The sequence below is a fragment of the Homalodisca vitripennis genome, unplaced genomic scaffold (genome assembly GCF_021130785.1).
Source record: "Homalodisca vitripennis isolate AUS2020 unplaced genomic scaffold, UT_GWSS_2.1 ScUCBcl_6441;HRSCAF=13656, whole genome shotgun sequence".
Lineage (NCBI taxonomy): Eukaryota > Metazoa > Arthropoda > Insecta > Hemiptera > Cicadellidae > Homalodisca > Homalodisca vitripennis.
In genome coordinates this window covers 6419-30008 of record NW_025782570.1, presented here as the reverse complement: position 1 = coordinate 30008, position 23590 = coordinate 6419, and the positions used below count along the sequence as shown (strand labels likewise).

Genomic DNA, 23590 nt, shown 5'->3' with positions numbered 1-23590 from the left:
TATTACAAGCATTCTTTTAAAACACAAGAAAAGCACTACTTAAAAGCTCTAGGAGTTGCTGACCTAAATTTCACAGGCAGCATTGTACAACACTTCAAGAAAACGTACCACAAGAAAGTTTTATTTTAACAAAGATGGATCCAACCACATTTTGTATGTTACTTAAAGGACAAATTCTAACTCAGTCAAATTATGAAATAACTGAATCTCACAGGATAAATGACAACACTGGGATAGCCAAATCACAAGTTAGTGACACAATAATTGTGACGTAATTAGCTCTATGCCTCACAATCTAGTACACCTGCTGTGAAGCAAACGTCACAGTTAGATGGGAGCGGTGGGCCAGCAGTGCTGACAGTGCAGACTCAGCATCCGACACTCTGTACACAATAACTACTCTGTCTTTGCCTCTACACATTACATTGTTTTTACTGACAGGCATTTTATGTATTAACTCTTAACTTAAACCTCTATTCTTTAACTCTTCAGTTTTAACATTTTTAATAGAGAAACAGTCATAACAAAATGTCTCAAATAAAAAAATTATCAATCTAAACACACCTGTGGTGTTTGTAGTACTGGAGTTAAATATTCCATAATACACTGTACAGTACAGTGGTGTATCATGCAGCATGTGTGAATATTTCTTATAAAGCCCTCGGTCTTTTGGCTAAGATCAAACTTTAGCCCCAAAAAAATTATTAATTCAAAAACTGATACCTGGTCCTGCAGCAATTATATTAATTATGACCAAAAGCCCCAATAATAGCCAGTCTGCTGAATTAATTTACAGCAAGAACACTACTGAACAAAAAATTCTAGGTATATATTCTAGAATATTTTAGAAATATTTCTAGGAATATTTCTAGGTAGGAGAATATTGAAGATATGGACCTAGAAACATCCTTAAAAGTTGCAGTTGAACCTGGCAATATATAAGTACATGAAAATTACAACTTAAAAGGAGAACTAAGCTTTTTGCTAGAAAAGATCCAGAAATTGGAACATTCATTAGTTAGCAAAGAAGAAATTATTGAAGAAACTGGAGGCAAAGGCAAAAAGTATAAAAATAAAATTGATGAGCTACATCAGCGAACAGAGAGCTTACAAGCTCAACTGGAAAAAGAAAAACTTCTGAAACAAGAAATTCAGAAACTTTACAAGGAACAAACTCACCTAATTAAAAGTGAAAACAATTTAAAAAGTGGAATGAATGATTCCAGATTTTGAAATAAAATTAGAATCTCAAAAAGAAACAGTCTGTAACACTTTCATAAGCCGCATAGTTGCACAGAAAAACCTGCTTGCTGAAAAACCTCTGTCACTCATGGAAACACCCTATTTGTTCAGCACCTGAGTTAACCTTAAAAAGATACAAGATCACATGGAGTTCAAAATTGATATACGAAGAAAACTAGTAAAATTTTCAAAATATTCTCAGGGAAGACCAATATTATATGTGTGTAGCCAGGAAATTTTAAGTACAAAGGTAGCAGTATCTTCAAAGAAATTTGCAGAAGAAAATCAAATCAAATAAAACCTCCTACTCAATTACCTTTCTCTAACTTGGACAAAATTAATGGAAAAAGGAAACTTAGAAATAAGAATCACTTTAGCATTTCTTTACAAGTGGCAAAAAGCAAACAAACCATGCCTCCTTATTCTGGAAAAACAAGGTTACTCAACAACCCTCCTCAACGGAACATTAATATCCCTAAACTGTTTCCAACTACTACATACAAAGATAAAATTAATTCACTTGTTAGAAAAACCCAGACCAGGAAAAAACTCTCTATTATATAATGCTCAGTTACTCAGAGAAAGGGAGACATATGACGTGTTTTTCACCAAAAATATTGACACGCTAACTGAAAAGACTGGAGTTTTAACCAACAACAAAAACTTACAGATCTGTAATAAAAAAAAGATTATTGATTATTGGACACCCGCTCACTGTGACTGGCTCAGACCAGCCTTAGTCAGCTTTTGGGGTGACTGTACCAGTGCCGCATGGGCTGAACCAGAACCGTCAAAGTGGGACATCACCCTGAGCCGTGTTAACAAGATGTTATTATTAGTACAGATAAATTATTATCAATGCAATATAGAATATGCTCAATAATCACCACTTCTTCCTAAAATCTATTTAAGTTCTCCAATTTGCACATGTTGAAACATTGCTTACACAATTACATTTTTGAAATATTTCAGCCTTTCTCTGCAGAGCTATCTACAGTCAACAGGTGTTAACTAAAGCCGACAATCACTAATCTCTGTACAGGTGCATTAAAGGGGATAGTGTTTCATATAACACAGAATAGACACTTATCTTACGTATTATGCAGTATTTTACTGCTAATAATTTGTATTATAAAAAATATTATTTATAATAAATTAAAATATTATTATATATATAAATGGTTTATACAGGACATTTTTATAATGCAAGTAAGTTGCCATAAATATTTCCAATAATATTCTGCTCAATGTTTCATTTTTGTTATAATAGACCATCTCTTTATCTCTCTCTTTTGTTTTTTTTTTAAGGAGAGGCCTATCTCCTTTTAAGCCTTATTCTGTTCGTTTTCATGGGTCACATTGGCCTGTGCGAGGATCTTATCAAACAGAATAAGAGGGAGAGTCGATACAGTACAAGGTCGATGTTACTGATAAAAAGTGACAGACAGGATTTGAACCTGCGCTACCTCTAACTCAGATCCAAAGTGTGATGTTTTAGACCGCTCGGTCAACGGCACTCATTTTCATGATCAAGCAAATCAACATACAAATATCTGAGATGATTTCAGCTCTCTGTACCTCTCCCTGAATTTCTTTCTTAATAAGGATATAAACATTCAAATGTCTGAGTTTCTCATTATTGGCCATTAATACAGACCAAAATCTTCATGGTTCAGACTCAAGTTAAACTATAATTCTCTGTGATATAATTTTAATATTATAAGAAAGAAATAAAGAATTTCAGTCTTACTTTGACAGTTTTGACTATTTCGTTGAAAAGTTTTCAGTGATGACAGAAAACAAAAACCAGACAAAACAGAAATGTATGTTTAATGAGAAAGCAAAATCTCTGGTTATTGTTTACTCAACTGTGAGTAATAGGTCCAAAGGTTTAGTACAAACAGATGATTCAGTTTGTTATAACAGTAAGTTAGAAGCAAAGCTGCAGTTCAAAAGGTTTGTTTAGTTGAAGCCAAGCAGTTAGTAAATATTAGTTGGAAGATAAAAACACTTGATAGTGGGTGTAAGAAACCACTCCAAACTATTAAACTTAAGAGTACTTACAAATGGAGGGATAATTCATCCCGATAGTAAATATATCCAGTATTATCGATGCCCCATCAATTTGCATTGCCTAAACAGAATTCCATAGTGACATTCCTAAATGTATGTAAATACAAAGAAATTTTAAATGATAAAAACATCTATCTAGTACAATCTTTGCTAAGTGCTCTCTCTTTCTCTCTATTTAAAGTGGGTAACGCTTATTGAAAATAATAATCTTTTCACAAAACCTCATTTAATTAAACAAAACATTTCCAACTAATTTTCTGTATAGTAGACATGAATTAGAGCAGGGTATGATTTTTATACATTGCAATTAGTAAAAAAACAAGTACATTGTTAACTATGCAGCTGAGTTTGAACATATTTCGTTTGAAAATCACACAAAAGAAAAGGAACCTTATGAAAATGTAACTAGCCCATAATTGGTACTAATATTCTGTTTTACAGCTAACTCACTCACACAAATACTGTATAATACATATGTTCAGGTTGATGTAACTTTCTATACTTCCAGATGAGGCTACAATCAGTTATACACCATAGCCATTAATTTTTGTTTTTTTTTTATGTATATATTTCAACAGTTTTACCGTTTCAGTGCTACAGTATCAATGTAACCAATTTCGTGATTTAGTTTAAAGGTACAAGGGTTGCTGTGGATGACTACACATTTCTTAAAATACACCGTAGTTATACAGGTTGGGGAGGGGGGCATGTTAATGGTATTAACTGAGGTGTCTTCTTTATTCAGTTCAATATTTAATTTTCACACTTTGGAGTCTGTGGGTTATTTAAAAATAATTTATTTGAACCCAAAGTGCGTCACTGAGTTCAGTTGGTTTGTTTACGCACTGCAGTGGTGGTTTATTGTTTAGTCTGGTGATTTAATTATTTACTGTTGTTATTTAGCCTACCTAATACATTTTGTATTGTGATATTATTGATTTTGATTTCATTATATAAGTATTACAATCATATGTGAGTAATGTGATCTTATTACCATGTGAAAATGTGAAAAAATTACTTATGTATTATATATTTGATGTGAAATGAGAATAAACTATTTATATATAGTTTATTTATGATTTTGTTTCAAATCAGTTTATATACATTTAGTAAATCTTTATAACAATATTTTATATTGGTACACATAAAAAAACAAAAAAGTGTTTGTAGCTTTTTCAAACATTTTATACTTTTTATTACATCTATGCAGTGAATTCTTATTACAAATAAAACTCAAATTAGTTTTGCACACTAAACATTTTTTACTTTTCTCTGATTATTTTGGTCTCATATTTATATATTTAGAGATAAACTATTATAAATGTGTTCATTTACAATTAACACAACAAATAAAAAACTATCAAATGATCTCAAGTTGATATTTTAAGGGGGTTTTACGTAAACTACAACATTTTGGGTAAAATGAGCTGAAATTATTGAGTCTGACAGTAGGCCAAAAGAGGCTTTAGCAACAAAAGGATTAAAGACTTTCACACCTGTTACAAGAGCACTAGTCAGATAGGGTCACTAGGTAAAGAAAAGTACCCAAGTGATGACTTAGTGGTAGAATCAAATGGTGATTCAGGTTGTCAGTCACATCCTATAATCACCAAACCCATCTCAGCTGGAAAAAAATTATATTATTTGAGTGTTTTCATGAAATTGCATCTCCTTTTTATTTTCATCCAAATTTTATACATGATTAATGTTCATTGATGTTTGAAATCGTTTCATGGATTTCGTTTGTCTGATCACTCAGTGGTATATTTTATTTTCAGTTTATGGAAAGCAAAGAGTTAGTAGATCCAAGGTACTCCTCCGACCTTTTGGCTAAGCATGTACGTGTTAGTAGGGATGTGTTATTTTGGGATTCTTAATTTGGATAACCTATGAAATTCTTTTACTCAAAAGTCTGCATGGCCTATTATAGAATAGTATACTATAGTATATAGATAGATACTATAAAGAACCAGCATATGGTACAGCAAAAAAGAACAATGCGGAGCAAAGAACTAACGTTAGTAACTAGCTGTTACTGACTACTACTACAGCAAGGTATTGTATTTCTCTAAAGTTAAAAAATAACATTAAACATCATGATTCAGATGCTGTGAGTAAAAAGTACAAGTAAACAATGTTTAAAGTGAACTATATGAGGTGCATTCACTGAGTACAAAGACAAGTATGTGGGAGATTACCTATTGATCATCGTTCAACAAACTGATATAAGATGGCACACAGGTTATCTGCCATACATCACATCTGAGGTTCTGGTTTTAAAATGGAGCTAAAGTTTAAAACTGCGTTTTAATAGGAAATAATCTCAACTCCATAAATTTTTCACTTCAGAAACTTAGATTTAAGTAACTAAGAGCTTATGAATTGTTACTACAGCTAATTAGTCAAATAGGGTTCACACAAAAATACTAAATTTAATTTTTTTTTTAACTTTCCCTGATTTTCCATGATAATATGAAAACATTTTCTTTGGCCCTCAGCTTGTAATAAATATATATTTTGAAATATTTCTAAGGTTGAATAAAATATTTTATTTTTCAACTATCAGACTCCACCATCCCAATCAGGGCCTAGTAACAAGGGCTGAGCCATTTCTTTGATCTCAGCGCGGTGCCGCCACGGCAGGCGGAGTGAGTGGTGGGAGGGGGGTGCCGTGACGTCGCTGTCCTGATCAGGCCAGATACCGCCACCGCGCTTGCACCGCGTTGCAACTTGCAGGGACTGGCCGTGTTGGCGGTTGAACATGTGTTACATTGGCGCACTGTCGTTTACACGCTGCTGCACATGCCGAAGTGATTTAATTGAGGTTGATCCTCAGTGATTTGATGTGGATTTAGTCTATTTATGCAGTGTCAAAATGAGTTGTTGTGCTGTGGCTACTTGTCCAAATGACTCTAAAAAGACTAAAGGAAGTGAACAGCGAGTAGTGTACTATAAGTTTCCAAAAGACAGTGAGACTTGTAAAAATTTGGTTATCAAAGTGTAAAAGAAGAGACGCGGTAAATTGTAAGTATGCCTATGTGTGTAGTGATCATTTTTGCACCATCTGACTACATTGATGACATGAAAAATCGCTTATTAGGTCTCAGAAATTGTTATTAAAGCCCTTTGTTGTTCCGTCAATAAAACTTCCCACTATCAGTAATGACGATGACGATGTACGCAATGAACGGATAGAAAAACAACGTGTTCGTAAAAACGCAATTGAACGATTAGACAGTTTAAGTCCAAAAAAACCTCGAATTGAGCCGCTAAATACAGACCGATTAGACGAAAGTAACCTCGTACAACCGAGTTCTGTTTGCGAAAAATGCAAGAATCTGTTAGAATATTAATAATGTTTTATTCCAATTCTTCCAATGAAACTTATAGATAAACTAATTTACTATAACTTTGCCGCTAAAAGTTTGTTTTAACCAAAAAAATAAGGCTTATAAACTTTCAATGTATTGCATTTTGGAGTTCAAACACGCCTTTTTTGTGGTTGTACAATTTTCAGATCGATATAAACTGAAAATATATTTATACTGCTAGTTTCAGCAGATCACACAGTTTAAGAATATATAAGGATGTCCTTAATTATATTATTCTACTGATGTGTAATAGCGTGTAAACCATAACGCTCCCATAGTGGCAAGCGGGTAGACGCGGCAGACGTCAGGTTCGTGACGTATACGGTCACGTGACCAGGGGGTCACGCCGGCAGGCAAAATGGTGCAGCCCTTGTTACTAGGCCCTGCATCCCAATAGCCATCTGAAACTATATTTGTTTATTTAAATGTTTCCAAAGAAACGTATTTTATTAATAGAAAACAAGAAAAATGTGATACATATAACAAATATTTAATATCTTCATAACAAGAACTACTTTTATAAATTGAAATTTGACACTACATACCCTTTACACTTTTATACACAATATTGCTCTTTTAAATTTGTCTTTGATTATTTCCTCCTTGTGCCTCTAATGGAGACATTGACAATGTAAGTCAATGTTTTTTTTTACAACTAGGGACTTTTTGGAACATGATAAAAAGATCTTATAGCATTATCAACTCTCCTTCGGGCAAAAAGTGCAAGTAAATTTTCTAGGAAGGTCTTTGTTTATTAAAAAAAACCCTTTCTACACTAGCCCAAGAAAACCCCTTTCTACGCTAACTAATTTAAAAAAAGGCTTAACTTGATGACTTGCCCCAGTTCAGAAAATTTGTTTGTTTCCAAGTAATAATAAAGAATAAAAATCATCCAATCTTTATTTAGACCTTGAGTTTTCTTCCCAGAACTCACCAACATGTTTTAAGCATGTAATTCCATCTTTACAAAGAAATACATTTTGTATTTTGCTTCTCCTGCAATAGTCTAAATGATATTTCTAACAATTACGGAATGCTTCTAAGAGCACATTGAATCTAGGTTTTCCTTGGTCTGATTGTTGAATAACTAAACTTGACTCAAAGCTGATAAACCTGGAACAACCTTGTATTTTAGAGGGCTTCTTTCTCTCAAATGGTCTTTTGAATTACAAACTGATGAAATTTATTTGAAAAATGCCAACTCGGATTCTATAAATGCATCATTTGTTTGACTTGCAAATACTTTTAATGGTAAGGTTAGCAGAGATTATTGACACTCAAAAAACCTTTTTACATAATTAAAAACATTCAATATTCTGACAGCATGCTATCCATCATATGGTAATGGTCTTCATTGGCTGTCACAGGTTGTCTTGCCCCATCTTCATATTGAATTTTATAAAAGAGTTCTTGCATACCAGCACAGTAGAAGAGGTCTTAAGATCAACATAATTTTTCTAACATGAAAATGAGAAGGTTAGGTGAATATATTTATGCATTTTGTTTTGTGTTACTTTGTCAAAATACACTTCTTACTTTGGCATATCAAGGTCAACTTCCAACTCTTGTTTTGAATCACCAGATATAACTATTTATGGAAAAAGCATACATTACATACCTAAATTTGTGAATATTTAAAAGAATAAACAAAGTCTTTTTAAATCCCTGAATACTGAATTTTTCATCTATTTCCCTTGACTTTTGGCATCTTTTTAGTGCTCCCTGACTATCTAGGTATCTGTGAACTCAGCATAAGCTTTGGAAATAATAGATCAGAAAGCTGGAGCCAATTTCTATTGAATAAGACAGAACATAATTTATCATGAGATTTTCAAAGGATTTTTTAATACAGAGAATTGACTGTCAGCCAAACTAGTTTCGATGGGGTTGAAATGAGATGGTAGCGAAAGGATCAAAAATACCAAATGATACATTTTTAAGGTCATATCTTTTAGCTTGAGTGTACGGTTGGTAAGTTTAAAACCAACCATTAGAAAACCATATAATATTTATATTAGTGTCAACCAATAGTGAAAAAGAATAAAATTGGTGACCTTAGACTCATCTTAAAGTGAAGAAAAATATTATAATATACAGTTAGACACTTCATGGATAAACCATAAACCACGGATGGATAAAAGCCTTTTGTTTTTATTATTATTACAGTATAATACTGTAAGTGCATTCATGTTTTATTGTTAGAAACACAAAACATAACATTATTTTTATTTCCAGTGTACATTCCAGAACAAAATCATTTGTAGTTGATTTTAAGAAAAACAACATCATCGTTGATAACATTAGTCACTAAATTCCATTGCTAATACTGAGATAATATGAATCATAAACAATGACTCAGCAGCTTTGAATCCAAATGAATTTGTAACTGTTAGGAATAACTTGAACTTAGAATTTGTTATATCATTGTGGATAGCCAGAGGATATAACTCAATACTTATTACTTTGAATCACATTTTAAAATGACAAAAATTATGAAATGCTATATAATTTAAACATTTGTGCAGTTGTTTAATTGTACTTCATTTACTTGTGAATTTTCTAACAAATCCTAGTTTTACCAGTCTAGTTGTAATGAACAATGGCTTTTTAAAATGCAGCTATAAGTAACTCCCTGAGAACTACACAAGGGTTCATACTACCCATAAATATATGACAACAGTCATTAAACATTTTAATACATATAACAGATTTTCCAGCGACCCAACAATGATTTTTTATGAACAAATAGCACTCGACTTACAGATTGATTTCAAAATTTAGGTTACTAGCATTTTTAAGTTAGATTGGTATTGATTTTTGAAAGTCTATATGGTACTTAATATTCAAAAAGCTAACAAACATGCATACACCTATTTTGAAATTTCCAATCTTGGAAAATATTCACATGACAAAGAAGTGAAGTTAAAGTATCAAAGAATTAGATATTTTTTGACCTGATTTAAATTACATTTTTGGGTTTCCTGAATCTCATTATATTGTGTGTATTTATTAATACACTTTAAAATAATGCATTTCTTTTTTTATTATAATGCACATCATTTGTTCAAAGTTTAACCATATATGATTGATAGGCTGATTGATATCATGAAGTAAACTACCATCACTTAAAAGAAAAAAAGTGAGATAAAAAAGCAGGGACATTAGTGGTGTTTGTGGAAAGGAAGGGGAAAGAAAGGTGACAGGACAAAAAGAAACTATTTTTAAAAATTATATAAATAATTTTGATTTAGTAGAAGAGATTACTAAATTAAACAATAGATTACTACAGTATTTAAGACCCATAGTCAGTGAATGTTTGTTTCTATGAAAAAGTAGAGACATTCAAATTAATTAGGAAATAAATTGAATAGAGAATAAATAACAAATCCTATGATAAGACTGATACATGATTTTGATAGTGCTAAGCTTGAATTTTTTTCCAGTAATATAGAGGTGCAGAAGAAATATATTGAATGGTGCATACAAAAGTTTTTGTGTGGAAACCACTACGATAATGACAACTAACTGGAAGAAGAAATCATATTAACTGCTTTAGCACCTTGGAGGAAACTGATTAGTAACACAACACAAAAAAACTGGTGGAGTACAATGAAAGTTTTCAAATTGATTGGAGCCTACTTAGAAAAAAAAAAAACAACTGAGTATCAATGTATGATGAAATAAGTTGGTTTATCATTGACTTGAATTGCAATGATTACAGAAAGATTTTTTTCATTAATATAAATCTCAAGCGCCCACGATTCATTGTAATTCACAATAAACAAATTGTTTAAATATATTTATCCTTCTTTTTGCAAGCAATAAAATAAATATACCATGTTTGGTTGCTTCTTTTTCATTTATTTTTAATGTAAGATTTTATACACATAGTTTTATATACTGATTCAGGGAATGATGTTTTGAATTAATTAACAGGTCAATAAGTTTATTACTTCTGCAAAAGTCCAGTCTCAAGAGGGGCAAACCTCAATCAAATTATCAAAGAGTAGCTTCATCAAAAACCCCATAACATTTCTGGGACCATTTGAACAATTTTGAAAACATAATAACACAGCAAAATAAGAGGCAGTTTGCTTGTGAAACTATAATTTGTAATGATGTAACAAATATCGCTTAAGGCACAAGGATCTTTACAGTGGCCAATATTAAGTATAATTAAAGTTACTATTGGGACTATCTGTTACAAATAAAATTTGCTAATTTCTCTAAAATGGGAAGTTTTGTACCCGCAAAAGCAATGAGAAGTGACAAATGTAAAATGAGTAACATCTGATGTTATACTCAAACTAAACAGAAACGAGAGTGGTACGGATGTGAAGCTTTGGCAAGCAGCAAGAGGGAGGCACTTACCCCAGTACAAGGCCATGCTGATGATGTCCAATGGGACAGAAACACCGTCAATGACGATGGCCTAACACAGAGACAGAGAGAGCAGTTGGCACATTCTAGTATGTACACATCAATATACCGTAATCTTATTCATACACACACACACACACACACTAAAATATAAAATTTTTCCTTTCTTATTCTTGTACATGAAACACACCAATTTCTCTTTTTATAATGTTTTTTCTATGTGTAGTTATGAAGAATGTCTTTAAAATGAGAGCCATTTCTCTCTATAGTCCTGTAATTTGTGTAACTGTCCTAACAAGAGTGCACACCGTCTTCTGGTATTCCTTTTAAACATACACAGTTGCAGCTCTGAAGCTTTTGTTTTGTTTTGCTTTGCAGAGCGAGGTTAGGGTTGCGCATCATGTTTCTGCTCTGATTGGTGTTCCTAATGTCAAGAATTCCATCAGCAAAACACTATGCTCATACCAAAAAACTATTGCTATGATCTTTTGCTGTGACAGTGTTTCTTTGGCCTTGACCTCGAAAGGAGAGAATGTCTGTCACTATTCCGACTACGAGAATATGTTGGGAGTTTCATGGAAATAGTAGTTATTGTGAATCGTCTGCCCTCATTAATTTTTGTGTTGATTTTCGTCACTAAGTCTTAGCCACGGATGATCAACCTAAATGTTATTCATCATAAATACTTACACACTCATCTTTAAATTCTATTACCCATCTCTGACCTTTACCTTGACTCATTACGGTATCTATGTACATTTCTCAAAGCTGGCGGTGAATGTAGCCGCTGATGTGTTTCTTGCTGTAAAAAAACGTACACTGATCAAATTGTACAGGATGCGGCTAATTCATTAATCTTAAACATGTTAAATACACACAATGGGTCTTATAGGTTACCAACAGAGCTGCAACTGATACATGTGTGTTCACAAGGAATGCCGAGAGGTGTGTATACTAGTTGTAAGAATCAATATAATCTATGGAACTTGAGAGAGAAGTAGCCCATACTTTAAAAACTTTCCTTGTATGTAACAGAACCAAATCACTACAATTAAAATATGCAAACATTAAATTATGACTAGCCTTTTCAAACTAATACAAATCTACAAATCAATAAAAGCATACCGATTTATACACCATTTAAATGTAACATTTAACAACTTTTATAAAAGTTTAAGGAAGATAGAGAAACATTGTTAAATACAAGTGTTGAGAGGTTTTTGTTCATACTTATTACTTATTTCTCTCCTCAAAATTAGAGAATCAGAATTAAATCAAATCCATTCCAAAAGCATCTTCTTGTCATTCTACAGAAATGGCTTTTGATACAGTAAAGTCACACTAGATCAGTCTTCAATTCTCTGGCCTTCTTTTTAGTTTGGCCTGGCATTTAAAATTTATATGAATAATATGGAATTTTAAATTACTTAATATAGTATAGTTAACTGCAAATACTAATTTCTTCAATGCGAAAAGTGAATTGCAGAAGTATCTGTGGATGAAATCATTGATGCAGACATCATTTACTTATTTTTCTCCATCAAAGCTGGAAATGAAAACCTCATAGACAAACTGCCATCACAGGTTTCTCCTGCCAAATTTAGAATAGATAACATTTGGCTATGTTTATGTTGTAATTATTTTTTACTTCAATATTTTCCATAACAATAAGCTGTAGTTTCTGTATTTATTTCGTTGTATAAGTTTAGTTTATTTATTTTAAATCATTGTTTTAACAAAACATTGTTTACAAATTGGCCTATTGTTTAAATGGATGTTTACAAGAATAAAGCACCAATTATCTGAAAGATGATCATCTGAAACGGTGGTTAAACAGTTATATAAGAAAATGCTTCATATGGTAATGTAAATTAAAAATTTTGCTGACATTACACGAGTAGTCAAATTAAAAACGCAAGCAGTCAGAAGGAGCGTACATGGCGCAGTTGTACGATGTTTCAGTGTTCCACGTCCACACTTTGAAGAGCTAACCTCACTTTGCATTGCTGACATCAGTGTTGTTTTAACTGTTCGTGCTGTTGCTTGTTGTGCTGTGTATTTTAAACGCCTAAGAGCATAGTGGCAGAAAAAATTAGACACAAAGCTTAAGGAAGTAAACATGTTCAACTATTTCTTTTAAAGTAATTTTGTAATGTTTTCATCACACCTAAGTCACTAAACCCAAAAATGTCTATGTACTGAATGTGCAATCCATACTTTATATGTTTATGTATTATATACACTGTAATATTGTACTCTAGTATCATTGAAACGTATTGTACTGTATGTATTTCTAGTCCAATAACGTGTTTTATTTACGTCTCACCCATCCCTCTATTTTCAACAAAACACTAGTCCTTTCTCAGAAAAGGTTATTTGTTTGAAACATTTTTTATCCAAACACTGCACCAATTGCCATAGATAATCGGCACTTAACTGTACTTTATTCCTTTATAAGAACGAATTATGCATTCTTACATTGAAATAATGATCCCATATATAATATAATGCTGCGCTTTTAAAAAGTGTTATTACGATAGAAAGCATTGAATACAGCCCCCGTGTAGTCCAGTTTTTCCAAAATTTGGCCCAATAGGCACCTTATTAGACCAAACTATCCCAATCCTAGTGAACGGTGTATCTAGTGTTTACCAGCCATCTTGAAAAGCTTTCGATTAGGGAAAAATTTCAACACATCAAGACTGTAATGTATATACAGTTAAAATATAATACAATGGCCAAATAAACTGATGACATTACTTTGTCAAATGATCAAATTTACCACTTCAAAAGTGTATTCAGAAAAAATGAATCCAACTCTTTTGTCAAAGAGACAAATATAGAAAACGTTGCATCATCTGCTTTTAAGATTTGTCTCTCTTCTTATATTGAAAATAAGCAATATTTTTCCAGTGAAAGCGACATTTCATCGACACACTGAGAATAACTGCCAGTTAATGGTTAGTGGGAATGGATTTTCTGAGCTGTGGTATTTTGTTACTCTCTGTTTGTACGTTTCAGGTCATGGTATATGTGAATTTGACTGACTACTTCATATGGTTCCTTACATCTAACAGTGTGCTTTTATGATTTGTCTCTACTTCATCTTTTTTTAAATTTAAAATATTTGGTTAATTTTCGCTAAATGAAAAAGTTAAATTGCAAGTTTTAAATCATGTAATGCATCTGTTCGTCTTAACACTTATGATGGCAACTATCTTTAACACTCCAGAAATAATAATGACTACTGCAACTGGAGGGAGTCTTACCATCTGCAGAGGCTCCACCCTATCCTTACAGTGGAGACTCCACAGCAGAGTCAGCAGAAACAGCAGGTTGTAGAAGAGGTATGAGTCGGGACTCCAATGGCCTTGGATACCCCTGCACACAAGACAATTTATGCATGTAATCTAATTACTAATTAAAAATCCAATTTTGTACTTTTTTGAATCTGCTGAATTGAAAGACTTTTGTGATGGTCCATTAAAATAAATATGGTCCATAAGTCATTGGTTTACAATATGTAATTGTTTAAATTGTTGTAAAATCGTATGTAATTGTAATTGTTGTAAAATCGGAAGCAAGCCTAGATGAGTTTAAAAATATTTTAAAGGAAATTTTAATAAACAAAGAGTATTATTGTGTTGACGATTTTATAAAAGATAAGACATTTTAGTTGCTAAGTTTGCACAATACCATTGTATATAAAATATGTTCAAGACGTTTGCTTTGCATTTATATGTTTTTATGGCAATAAAGATATTTGAGTTTGAGTTTAGAATTGCTTCAAAGCTAAAAAAAAACATTTATCTTGTGAAAATCCTTCATCATTATTATATTTTTACTATTCTTTTTTCTATACATTTTAGAATTTCTCCTAATCTTTCACACATATACAATATGCTACAAACTAATAATTTATAAACAAATTCTAATCATGTACAAAATTACTGAAAACTTATTAAACCTATGTTGTTACAGGTATATAAAGTTTTAAAATAAGATTTACGTATAGGGCAATAAAACAATTCATCCTATTCCTTTACTAACTTTGTAACCATTATAAATAGGAAAAGGAAATTTGGAAATATTTCTTGACAATTTTATATATATATATATATATATATACCCTAGTGAAAAGTTTAAGAAAATGCCCTCCCCAAATGTCTTATATGGCAACCTATCTTTGTGACATAAACTGAAAAAATAGTAAACATCAAAAACTAAGCATTCTGACATAAAAACTGGAGGCATTTCTTTCACATTTAACATAAAAAATTATAATGCAACATATTAAGAGAATTTTTATTTCTTATGGTACTCTAGTTATCTTATGATGCAGAAGCAGAGTTAAGACTAGTTTGTCTCACTTAGTATAGGGTTAAGATAGTAAAAACTGGGTAATAAGTAGTACAAGTGAAAATTCCAGTATTGCAAGCACTTTTAGATACAAATACAATAACAAGACGTCAGGTTTTCAGGACGTCATGATTAAATTTACAATGTATAAACACAACATATGACACACACAAAAGATCAAAGAAATAATACATGCAAAACAAAACAGGTCCACATCCTGTTACACTAGCCAGCATGACAAGGTTGCATACTATATTATTCGTGTTTATTGGCCTCTGAATTGTATAAATTATGTGATAGAAAAGACAAGGATGGATTACAAGAACTGTTGGGATAACATGTTTTTCTATCATCTGAGAAGGTCACGTGACAAGGTAGTTTTGTCCTGTCTTGATAATACTGCCTCCTCTATTTTGATGTTGGAGTATTTAGTTAAACATCAGGTGAAAGACGTTTACTTTGAGCTTCTCATGTAGGTTGATGGTTCCAATTACTTTTATAACTTTAAATTTCCAACTCCTCTAGAGCATCTAAAAAATGTCCCTGTTTGCATGCATGCAAAGCTCTACATTTTTATTACGCTACAGTAGTTGGTCATAAGAGAGTTGTTGGGCATATTTTGATTTGATAACTTTAACACCTGGTCTTGGTTGGTTGTTTTCATACCCTCAATAGACCAAATAACCACTGAGTAACTCCAATTATAAGTGCAAGAAAGTGTCCTAGATTTGTAACTATTTCTGGAAACAAAAGTTCACAACTATTTGGTGTTACATGTACTTAAAGTTTTAATATTAACCCTTTTGGTACCAGAAAGTTTACTAGATGACATGTGTTGAGACACAGTAGCCCTTTATAACATTTACAGCTTTGTACATATGTTTACTTAGTTTTTCTGCTGCTTCCTATGTATTAAAGCATGGCATGGTTGAGGTTGTGAGTAGTAGAGAGGGTTCGACAGCCCTAACTCCACCTCTTTAATAAAGGCATTTTTCCACACATGGAAGTGCCACATAAATCACTGGAGTCGATTTAGTTTACAATGTCACGTATTACAAGGATGAACCGCACTGAGCCTCATGGTAGCCTTCTTATATAGTTGGGATGCACATTAATCTAACAGTCTGACCTTACATATCCTGATCGGTTGTATGGTTTACTTTTTACCATTTAACACCATCCTTCAAGTAATTACAGGAGGATGTTCTGCACATGATCTCTGATCAGATGCCACAAAAATTTTCCTTTGACAAACCCTTTAGGATTATTTTACCCTCAAGGGATGATTGGTCAGAGGGAAGGAAACCTCTTCCACCAGCGGAGCTCGAATGGTTCACAGACGGCTCTAAAACAAAAAGTGGCACAGGCGCTGGAATTCTGGGAGTGAGACCATGTAGGGAGCTGGTGGTCCCTATGGGTCCGTATCCGACAGTCTTTCAAGCGGAGGTCGCAGCTATTATGGAATACGCTCGTGAGAATCTTCGTCTGCGATATAGGAGCAAGACGATTAATATTTTCACGGACAGTCAGGCAGCGCTGATGGCGCTGGATTCTTGCGTGATCAAATCCAAACTGGTTTGGGATTGCTATCAGGCCGTTTCCTCCCTTGCCAGAATCAACAATGTAACCAATTGTTTGGTTCCTGGTCATGAGGGGATTCTTGGGAACGAAAGAGCTGATGCCCTGGCCAACCAGGGCTCAGCGACAATTATGATGGGCCCTCAACCGTTCTGCGGTGTTCCAAGGTGTGAATCCTCTAGGGTTGTCTCGAAATGGATACGCGCGGAGCATGAGAGAAGGTGGAGGTTGCATCCGGGTTTGAGAGTGAGTAGAATGGTATTACAGTCACCTTCCTCCAGGGTGGCTTCGGACCTTCTCTCATTAAACAGATCAATGTCTTCTAAGGTCATTGGTCTCATTACGGGGCATGGTCACCTGAGGAAGCATCTTCACAGAGTCGGCATCCTTCAGGAGGATCCGCTCTGTGGAAGGTGTAATGAGCAGGAGGAGACTGCTGAGCACCTGCTCTTTGATTGCCCTGCAATAGGAAGAGAGCGGTATGCCATCTTTGGTAGTTTGGACAGGGGTGGTGAATTTTCGCAGGACTTGATAGGTTGTTTTCGGCGGTTTGTTGAACTGCCGAAGTTGTAGAATGGTGGGCCTCATGGTGTGTTTCCGGGGTGGGCAAAAAGCCCTTGAGGCTTAAGTGCATGGCAGTAGGCCGCCCCAAGGGGGAAAAAAAATTACAAGAGCAAGGTGTCTTGTTTTATATATATATATATAATTTTAAATCTAGTTGCTCAATTTGGTAGAGATATCACATAAAACAATTTCTAAATTGTGTAAATATTAATTACTCATTGGTACTGCCACTTAATGAGTTTCACTGTGTTGTTACGACACTCAATAACTCCTCTTAGAATGTATCTTTAGCTCAAGTTTACATGTCAAACTCTATACTTCTATAATCCGCTGAAAACTAAGCAAATGCACTTTTGTTGAAGAGGTTCATAAACTCCAGGTCTACCTGATGTCTCTCTGGAGAAAACCTAAACTGTTAGGCTTTACTCTGAATGTCAAACTAATCTGGTGTCCACATATCACTGGGCTGTCCCTGTATAGTGAGACAATTAAAGTAAAAATGTATGTAATATAGATGTGACTAAAGTGGCACACCATTCATAACCCAAAACTTATTTTATGTGTGGGATTACTATCTCTGCTATAAAAGAAACACATAACTTACTATACAGTTTAACAGTTGTATATCAAAAAGTTATAACTCATTTTCAATTTAGTCCTAATTTAATAAAAATTTCGAATATTTTTAATTTTATTTATTTCAGAGAATACAGAGAGAATATTTGTTTCTGAACTGCAAGTAAATGTAATATGCATGTTAAAATAAAAAATTATTTTAAATTAATTTCACATGGCAACTTCTTCAAAATATGATATTTTTTCAAAAAAGTTCGTTAAACATACCTGTAAAAACATTATACATCTTCAATTGCTAAATTAAAGTTTTTGGACAGTTTATTTTGCTTCTGGAGTTATAAACAAATTCAGCACATAAATAAACTAACTTATTTCAGACCATTTAAAAGAACGCCAGCTTGAACAAATAAAAAACCTATTGACACGAACATATCAATTGAATTTGAATGAACTTTAATAAGTTGAAAGAAGTTATAACTTTGTCACGCATGTGATTCCCCCTTCCCACCACTTAATCAACTACAAAGAGATATGGTCTGCTTATATAAACAGTTAAGTAGGTCAAGAAAATCAACAAAGGAAATATTTCCTAAATGTGATAATAACAAGAAATGCATGTGACAAGCTTGTACATAATTAGTATTCAAGTTGATCTTGTGAGAGACAATTTGTTGAAGCTTCACTAAAAAAAGGAATCTTTAAATCATTTATGAGTTGGGTTTTTAATGAGCTTTGTAAGTGGGTCAGGAGTGATTACTTGCTACAAGCCTCATTCAGGATATAACTGCTGATAGTAACATAGCACTTGACTAATTTGTGTCAGTGGACTGATAACTATGGCCAATGCAAGGATTTACATGAACAATATTTTAATAAATAAGATAAATAGTTTTCAAAGTGATTTAATTGTCTTTTCTGTAAATATTTTGTTACAACTCGAAAATGAACTTTTTGATTCATTAGAAAAAGAAAACAATGGCTTTCAAGAGTTTTGCTCAATTTATTAAAATTAATAGATGCAGTATTTTTATTCCTGGTATTGTGGGGGTGTTTTATACTGCTAGGCTTTTACTAATAGAGGATTTTGAAATATATATTTCATAAGATCAAAAAGATACAGGTTTATTATGATCTGCATTTTACAAATAGTAAAAAAGAGGTTTACAATGTTAAACTGGCTGTGAGTTAGTAATAATTCTTATAGATTTTTTTAGGATAAGAATGTTATTAATTTTACTTGCTTTGCCCCACACTACTAGTCCATACCTTATAATGGATTGAAAAAAGGCAAAATAAGCCTTTCTCACATAATTTGTATTAACATAGAGTGTAAGCCATCTGAGAAGATAAATCACTATAGATAACTTAGTTGAAAGATAATTAATATGGGCATCCCAATTTAAATTTCTGTCAATAATGATTCCCAAGAATTTAGCATGATTAGATAGATTGCTTTGAGGGTTTACAGATTTTCGTAAACTGAACAGGATATTTTGAGTTTTAGGTACATTTAGATGGAAACCATTGTTTTTAAACCAGCTTGAAGCTTCTAATAAAGTATTTTGCGTTTGAGTGTTCAGTTCCTCAATGCTATTTCCTGTATTTAAAAATGCTGAGTCATCTTAACACAAGATTGTTGTGGCAGAGACTGACGATGGTAAGTCATTAATACAGACCAAGAATAACAAAGGTCCTAATATGGATCCCTGGGGGACGCTATATGTGACATTTACTTCCTGAGACCAGTTACCATTGTTATAAACCTTTTGCTTTCTATTGCTTAAATAGAATTTTAGAAATGAGAGAGGTACACTGTCCAACCCATAGTATGATAATTTCATGATAAGATCATTGATATAAACACAATCAAAAGCCCTGCTCAGGTCACATAAAGTGGCCTGAGCAATTGTCTTTTCTTCAAAGGCTTGCGAGTCATCTCTAACTAATTTGTCTAGGGCTTGAAAGGTAGATTTATTTTTCCTAAAAGCGAATTGCATAGAATTTAGAAGGTTGTTTGTTTCAAAATAATTAGAAATTTGCTTATAAACCAGGATTTCAAGTAGTTTAGAACTATAGAAATGGGGCGGTGGTAACTTTCAGATTTATTGTTTGAACCCATCTTAAACACTGGACAAACTCTTGAAATTTTAAGTTCTTCAGGAAAATAGCCCTCATTTAAACAGAGATTAAAACATATTTTAAGAGGGACAATAATATCTGGAATAATTTTTTTTAAAACATTATTGGACATGTGTATGTCACTACTGTCAGAGTTGCTTAGGTTAACAGATTCGATTATATCCTCGTGTCTGATATCTGTCCATTCAAAGGTTTCTGGCGATAGTTTAATGTTACATTTTTGTAAGCATTCTTTTGCAGCACAAGAGGAATTTCCCAAAGCGTCTTTAATTTCTGAGACAGAGTTAATAAAAAAATTATTTAAAATATCAGGGGCAATTGCAATAAAATGTTGATACTATTGCAATTGGCACCTGACGAGTGTTGCTGCTGATAATTTTCCACGCAGCTTTACATTTATTATTGCTTAGATTTATATCATTTTCATTATGTTATGACTTCATTAGACTTATTTCACATACACTGTGAATAAAATTACATTCATTCCTAAACAAAGAACAAAAAATAAAGAATCTACTATCATTAGCAAGTTTTACTTGTGATTTTACAGAGCTTAATCCTCCCACCACTTAAGTTCATTCTCTGGACAACTTAGCAGCAAATCTAATCCCAAACTTGGATAACAATCTTGCCTAACCCTTTAACCACCACACCCAAGATATATTCTGCAAATCTACAGTACCGCTCAAATTAATTAACACACAGGGAATTTCACTCTTTTTATCATGCGACAGTTGGCATCACTGCTACATCACTTGTATTGAACAAACTAACAACCTAACCTCAAAAGCAGTTAGTGCACATGTGATTCTTTGTATTGAACACATTTTCAGTGAAGTATTGTGTGAATTGTGTTATTGTTGCGTGTTTTTGTGTTTGTTTAACAAACTATTATAGTTTTTCAAAAACTCAACTGATGGATACCACACCTAGAAAACGTAGCAAGATTATTACACTACATCAGTATGGAAATATGTCTCAGAGGATGATAGCTGAAGAATGTAAAGTAGGCCTAGCTACTGTTAACCGAATTGTTAAGCAATTTAATTAGACTGGCTCCTTTTCTGTTAACAGAATAGGAAATTGTGGTCGTAAAAGGAAAACCACACCACAAACTGACCGCCAATTAATTAGGACTAGTAAGATCAACCCCAGGTTGTCGGCTGTAGATTTGACACGAGAAATTAACAAAAATGGGGTTAATATTCATGTTAGTACTGTTAAAAGAAGGCTGTCTGAAGTTGGGCAAAAAGCTTACCGACCTAAGAAAAAGCAGCTTCTTACTGTAGCAATGAAGAAGAAGCGCTTGCAATGGGCTAAAACCTACAAACAGTTCACTGTTGAACAGTGGAAAAATGTCCTTTTCTCTGATGAAACACATTTTTTGGTTCAGGGACATAAAGTTAACTTTGTCTGCACAAGTGCAAATGAAGCTGAGACATCAGCTCACATCCTTCAACAACCAAAACATCCACATCGAAAATCTATGGGCTATTACTAAAAAAAGGATTGCCAAAGAAGATTGTACTACAAAAACATCCATTAATACTGTAATCAAAATATGGTTCCACGATGAAGAAATAAAAAATATATGCAAAAAACTCATAGAATCAATGGCAAAACGCTGTGAAGAGGTTATAAAACACAAAGGAGGACATATTAATTATTAGGGAGCTGTTTGTAATTTTTTTGATCAATAAATTATCTTTCATTTAAGAATCATAGTCGTTTACCTGGTGTTACAATTAATTTGAGCGGTACTGTAGTTTTACCAACAACTGCCACGCCTGAGATATGCCATACAATTATAGTTTTGTGAACAACCACCAAACTCGAGTATACTCATTTTCATATTATCAGCGGGTTTATTCTGTTGTATCAGCTGATATATTTTGTTATTTGGTTTTTGATTATGTTAGAAATGTCTAGAAGATAGCTCTTCAGTTGGTGGTGCAATCTTGTGAACATTACTCAAACTACTACTTGGCCGCCACATTCTTTGCATCATACAGGAGTTTGGAAATGGTTATGTTCATATTTTATGAGGTGTTTTCTGATGTTTATTCGTAAGTAGTTATGTGATAAGTGGTAATATATTATAATTGTTTGACAAATTAACATTATTTGATATGTTCGTAAACATTGTTTACTCTATTTATTAAACTTCAAATAACGAGTTATGTCAAAAACTGCTAAACATGGGAAAAATACTCTGTGCTAGGGGGTCGTAGTATGTAACTAGGCCCGGCGCTCGGTTAGTAAATTGAAATATATAAAAATAATCATACTACACATCAACAAAGTGCCAGTATCAAGCTGATGCTTCAAATGTCACCAGGATCCAGGAACAAAGCAATTAAAGGACTAATTAGAGAGATAACACCAATATAAACTTTCAATACAATTAAAATAAGTTCTTTGTGTAAATTCTCTAATTAATAGTTATGTTTAAAGTGTTATATTTAATTCATGCTGTTTATATTCAGAAATGAATATATATTTCAAGAATGAAATACTGCTTTTATTTTTATCACTATGTAATTTTTTATTTATTTTGAGTTGCTACGAATAAGAATATTAGATATTTATGTAAATCATATCACTTTTAGAACCATAATATAAAAATTTAATGTTCTAAATTAATTCATTAATCTTTTTTCCCCTTTAAATACTTAAATAAACATAAACTAGATTAGGTGCACTTTCACAATTAAAAATAGAGCATTACATACCATGTTATTAAAATAAAGTGGACACCAAAGATGGCCTGGAAAAGAAAATACGTATAAATTTTTACAAAATAATTTTATTTTTTTAAGTAAATGTAATTACAAAAACAGTGTGGGAGGATTATGAGGAGGGCCTTGGCTGTGGGTTGTAACCAATCCTGTCATGGATTGTCTGCTGTATGTCCTGTTTGGGCTTGTTTGGTCCCCAATTGCGCTGCTCTACCTGTCGCTGCTCTTTGTTGGCTTCGTACTCTCGCCGCATCGGCTGGTACTCAGTGAGGTCCTCCAGCTTCAGCTCGATTCGGGTTGGGCTTCGTCTTATCATCTTACTATGAGCTTACATCTGGAACAGGCCACAGTTAGCCTATTACAGGCTTCTCGATACTATCACAAATCGACATTTGGACTCCATCATCAATGCTATTATGGAATTAAAATAAATTCAACTCATAAAAATAAAACTCTGCACATCAATACAAGAGCTAGAACAAAACTATTATACACAATTAGTAACTTTTTTACCTCTTCCTGGGGACAACCAATAATGATTTTATTAACAATTATAAATGTAAATATAAG

General features: G+C 32.9%; 1 protein-coding gene across 2 annotated transcripts; it reads right to left on the bottom strand.

The window, feature by feature from the left end:
- Nucleotides 1–2675: 2675 nt before the first annotated feature.
- LOC124373802 lies at nucleotides 2676–23049 on the bottom strand (the record flags this gene model as incomplete). 2 transcript variants are annotated; one of them, XM_046832139.1, is given in 3 exon segments in its annotated part: nucleotides 2676–3376; nucleotides 14336–14447; nucleotides 23015–23049. In XM_046832139.1, coding segments are annotated over 3 exon segments (231 nt in total), but the record flags the coding sequence as incomplete, so codon positions are not given.
- Nucleotides 23050–23590: the final 541 nt, after the last annotated feature.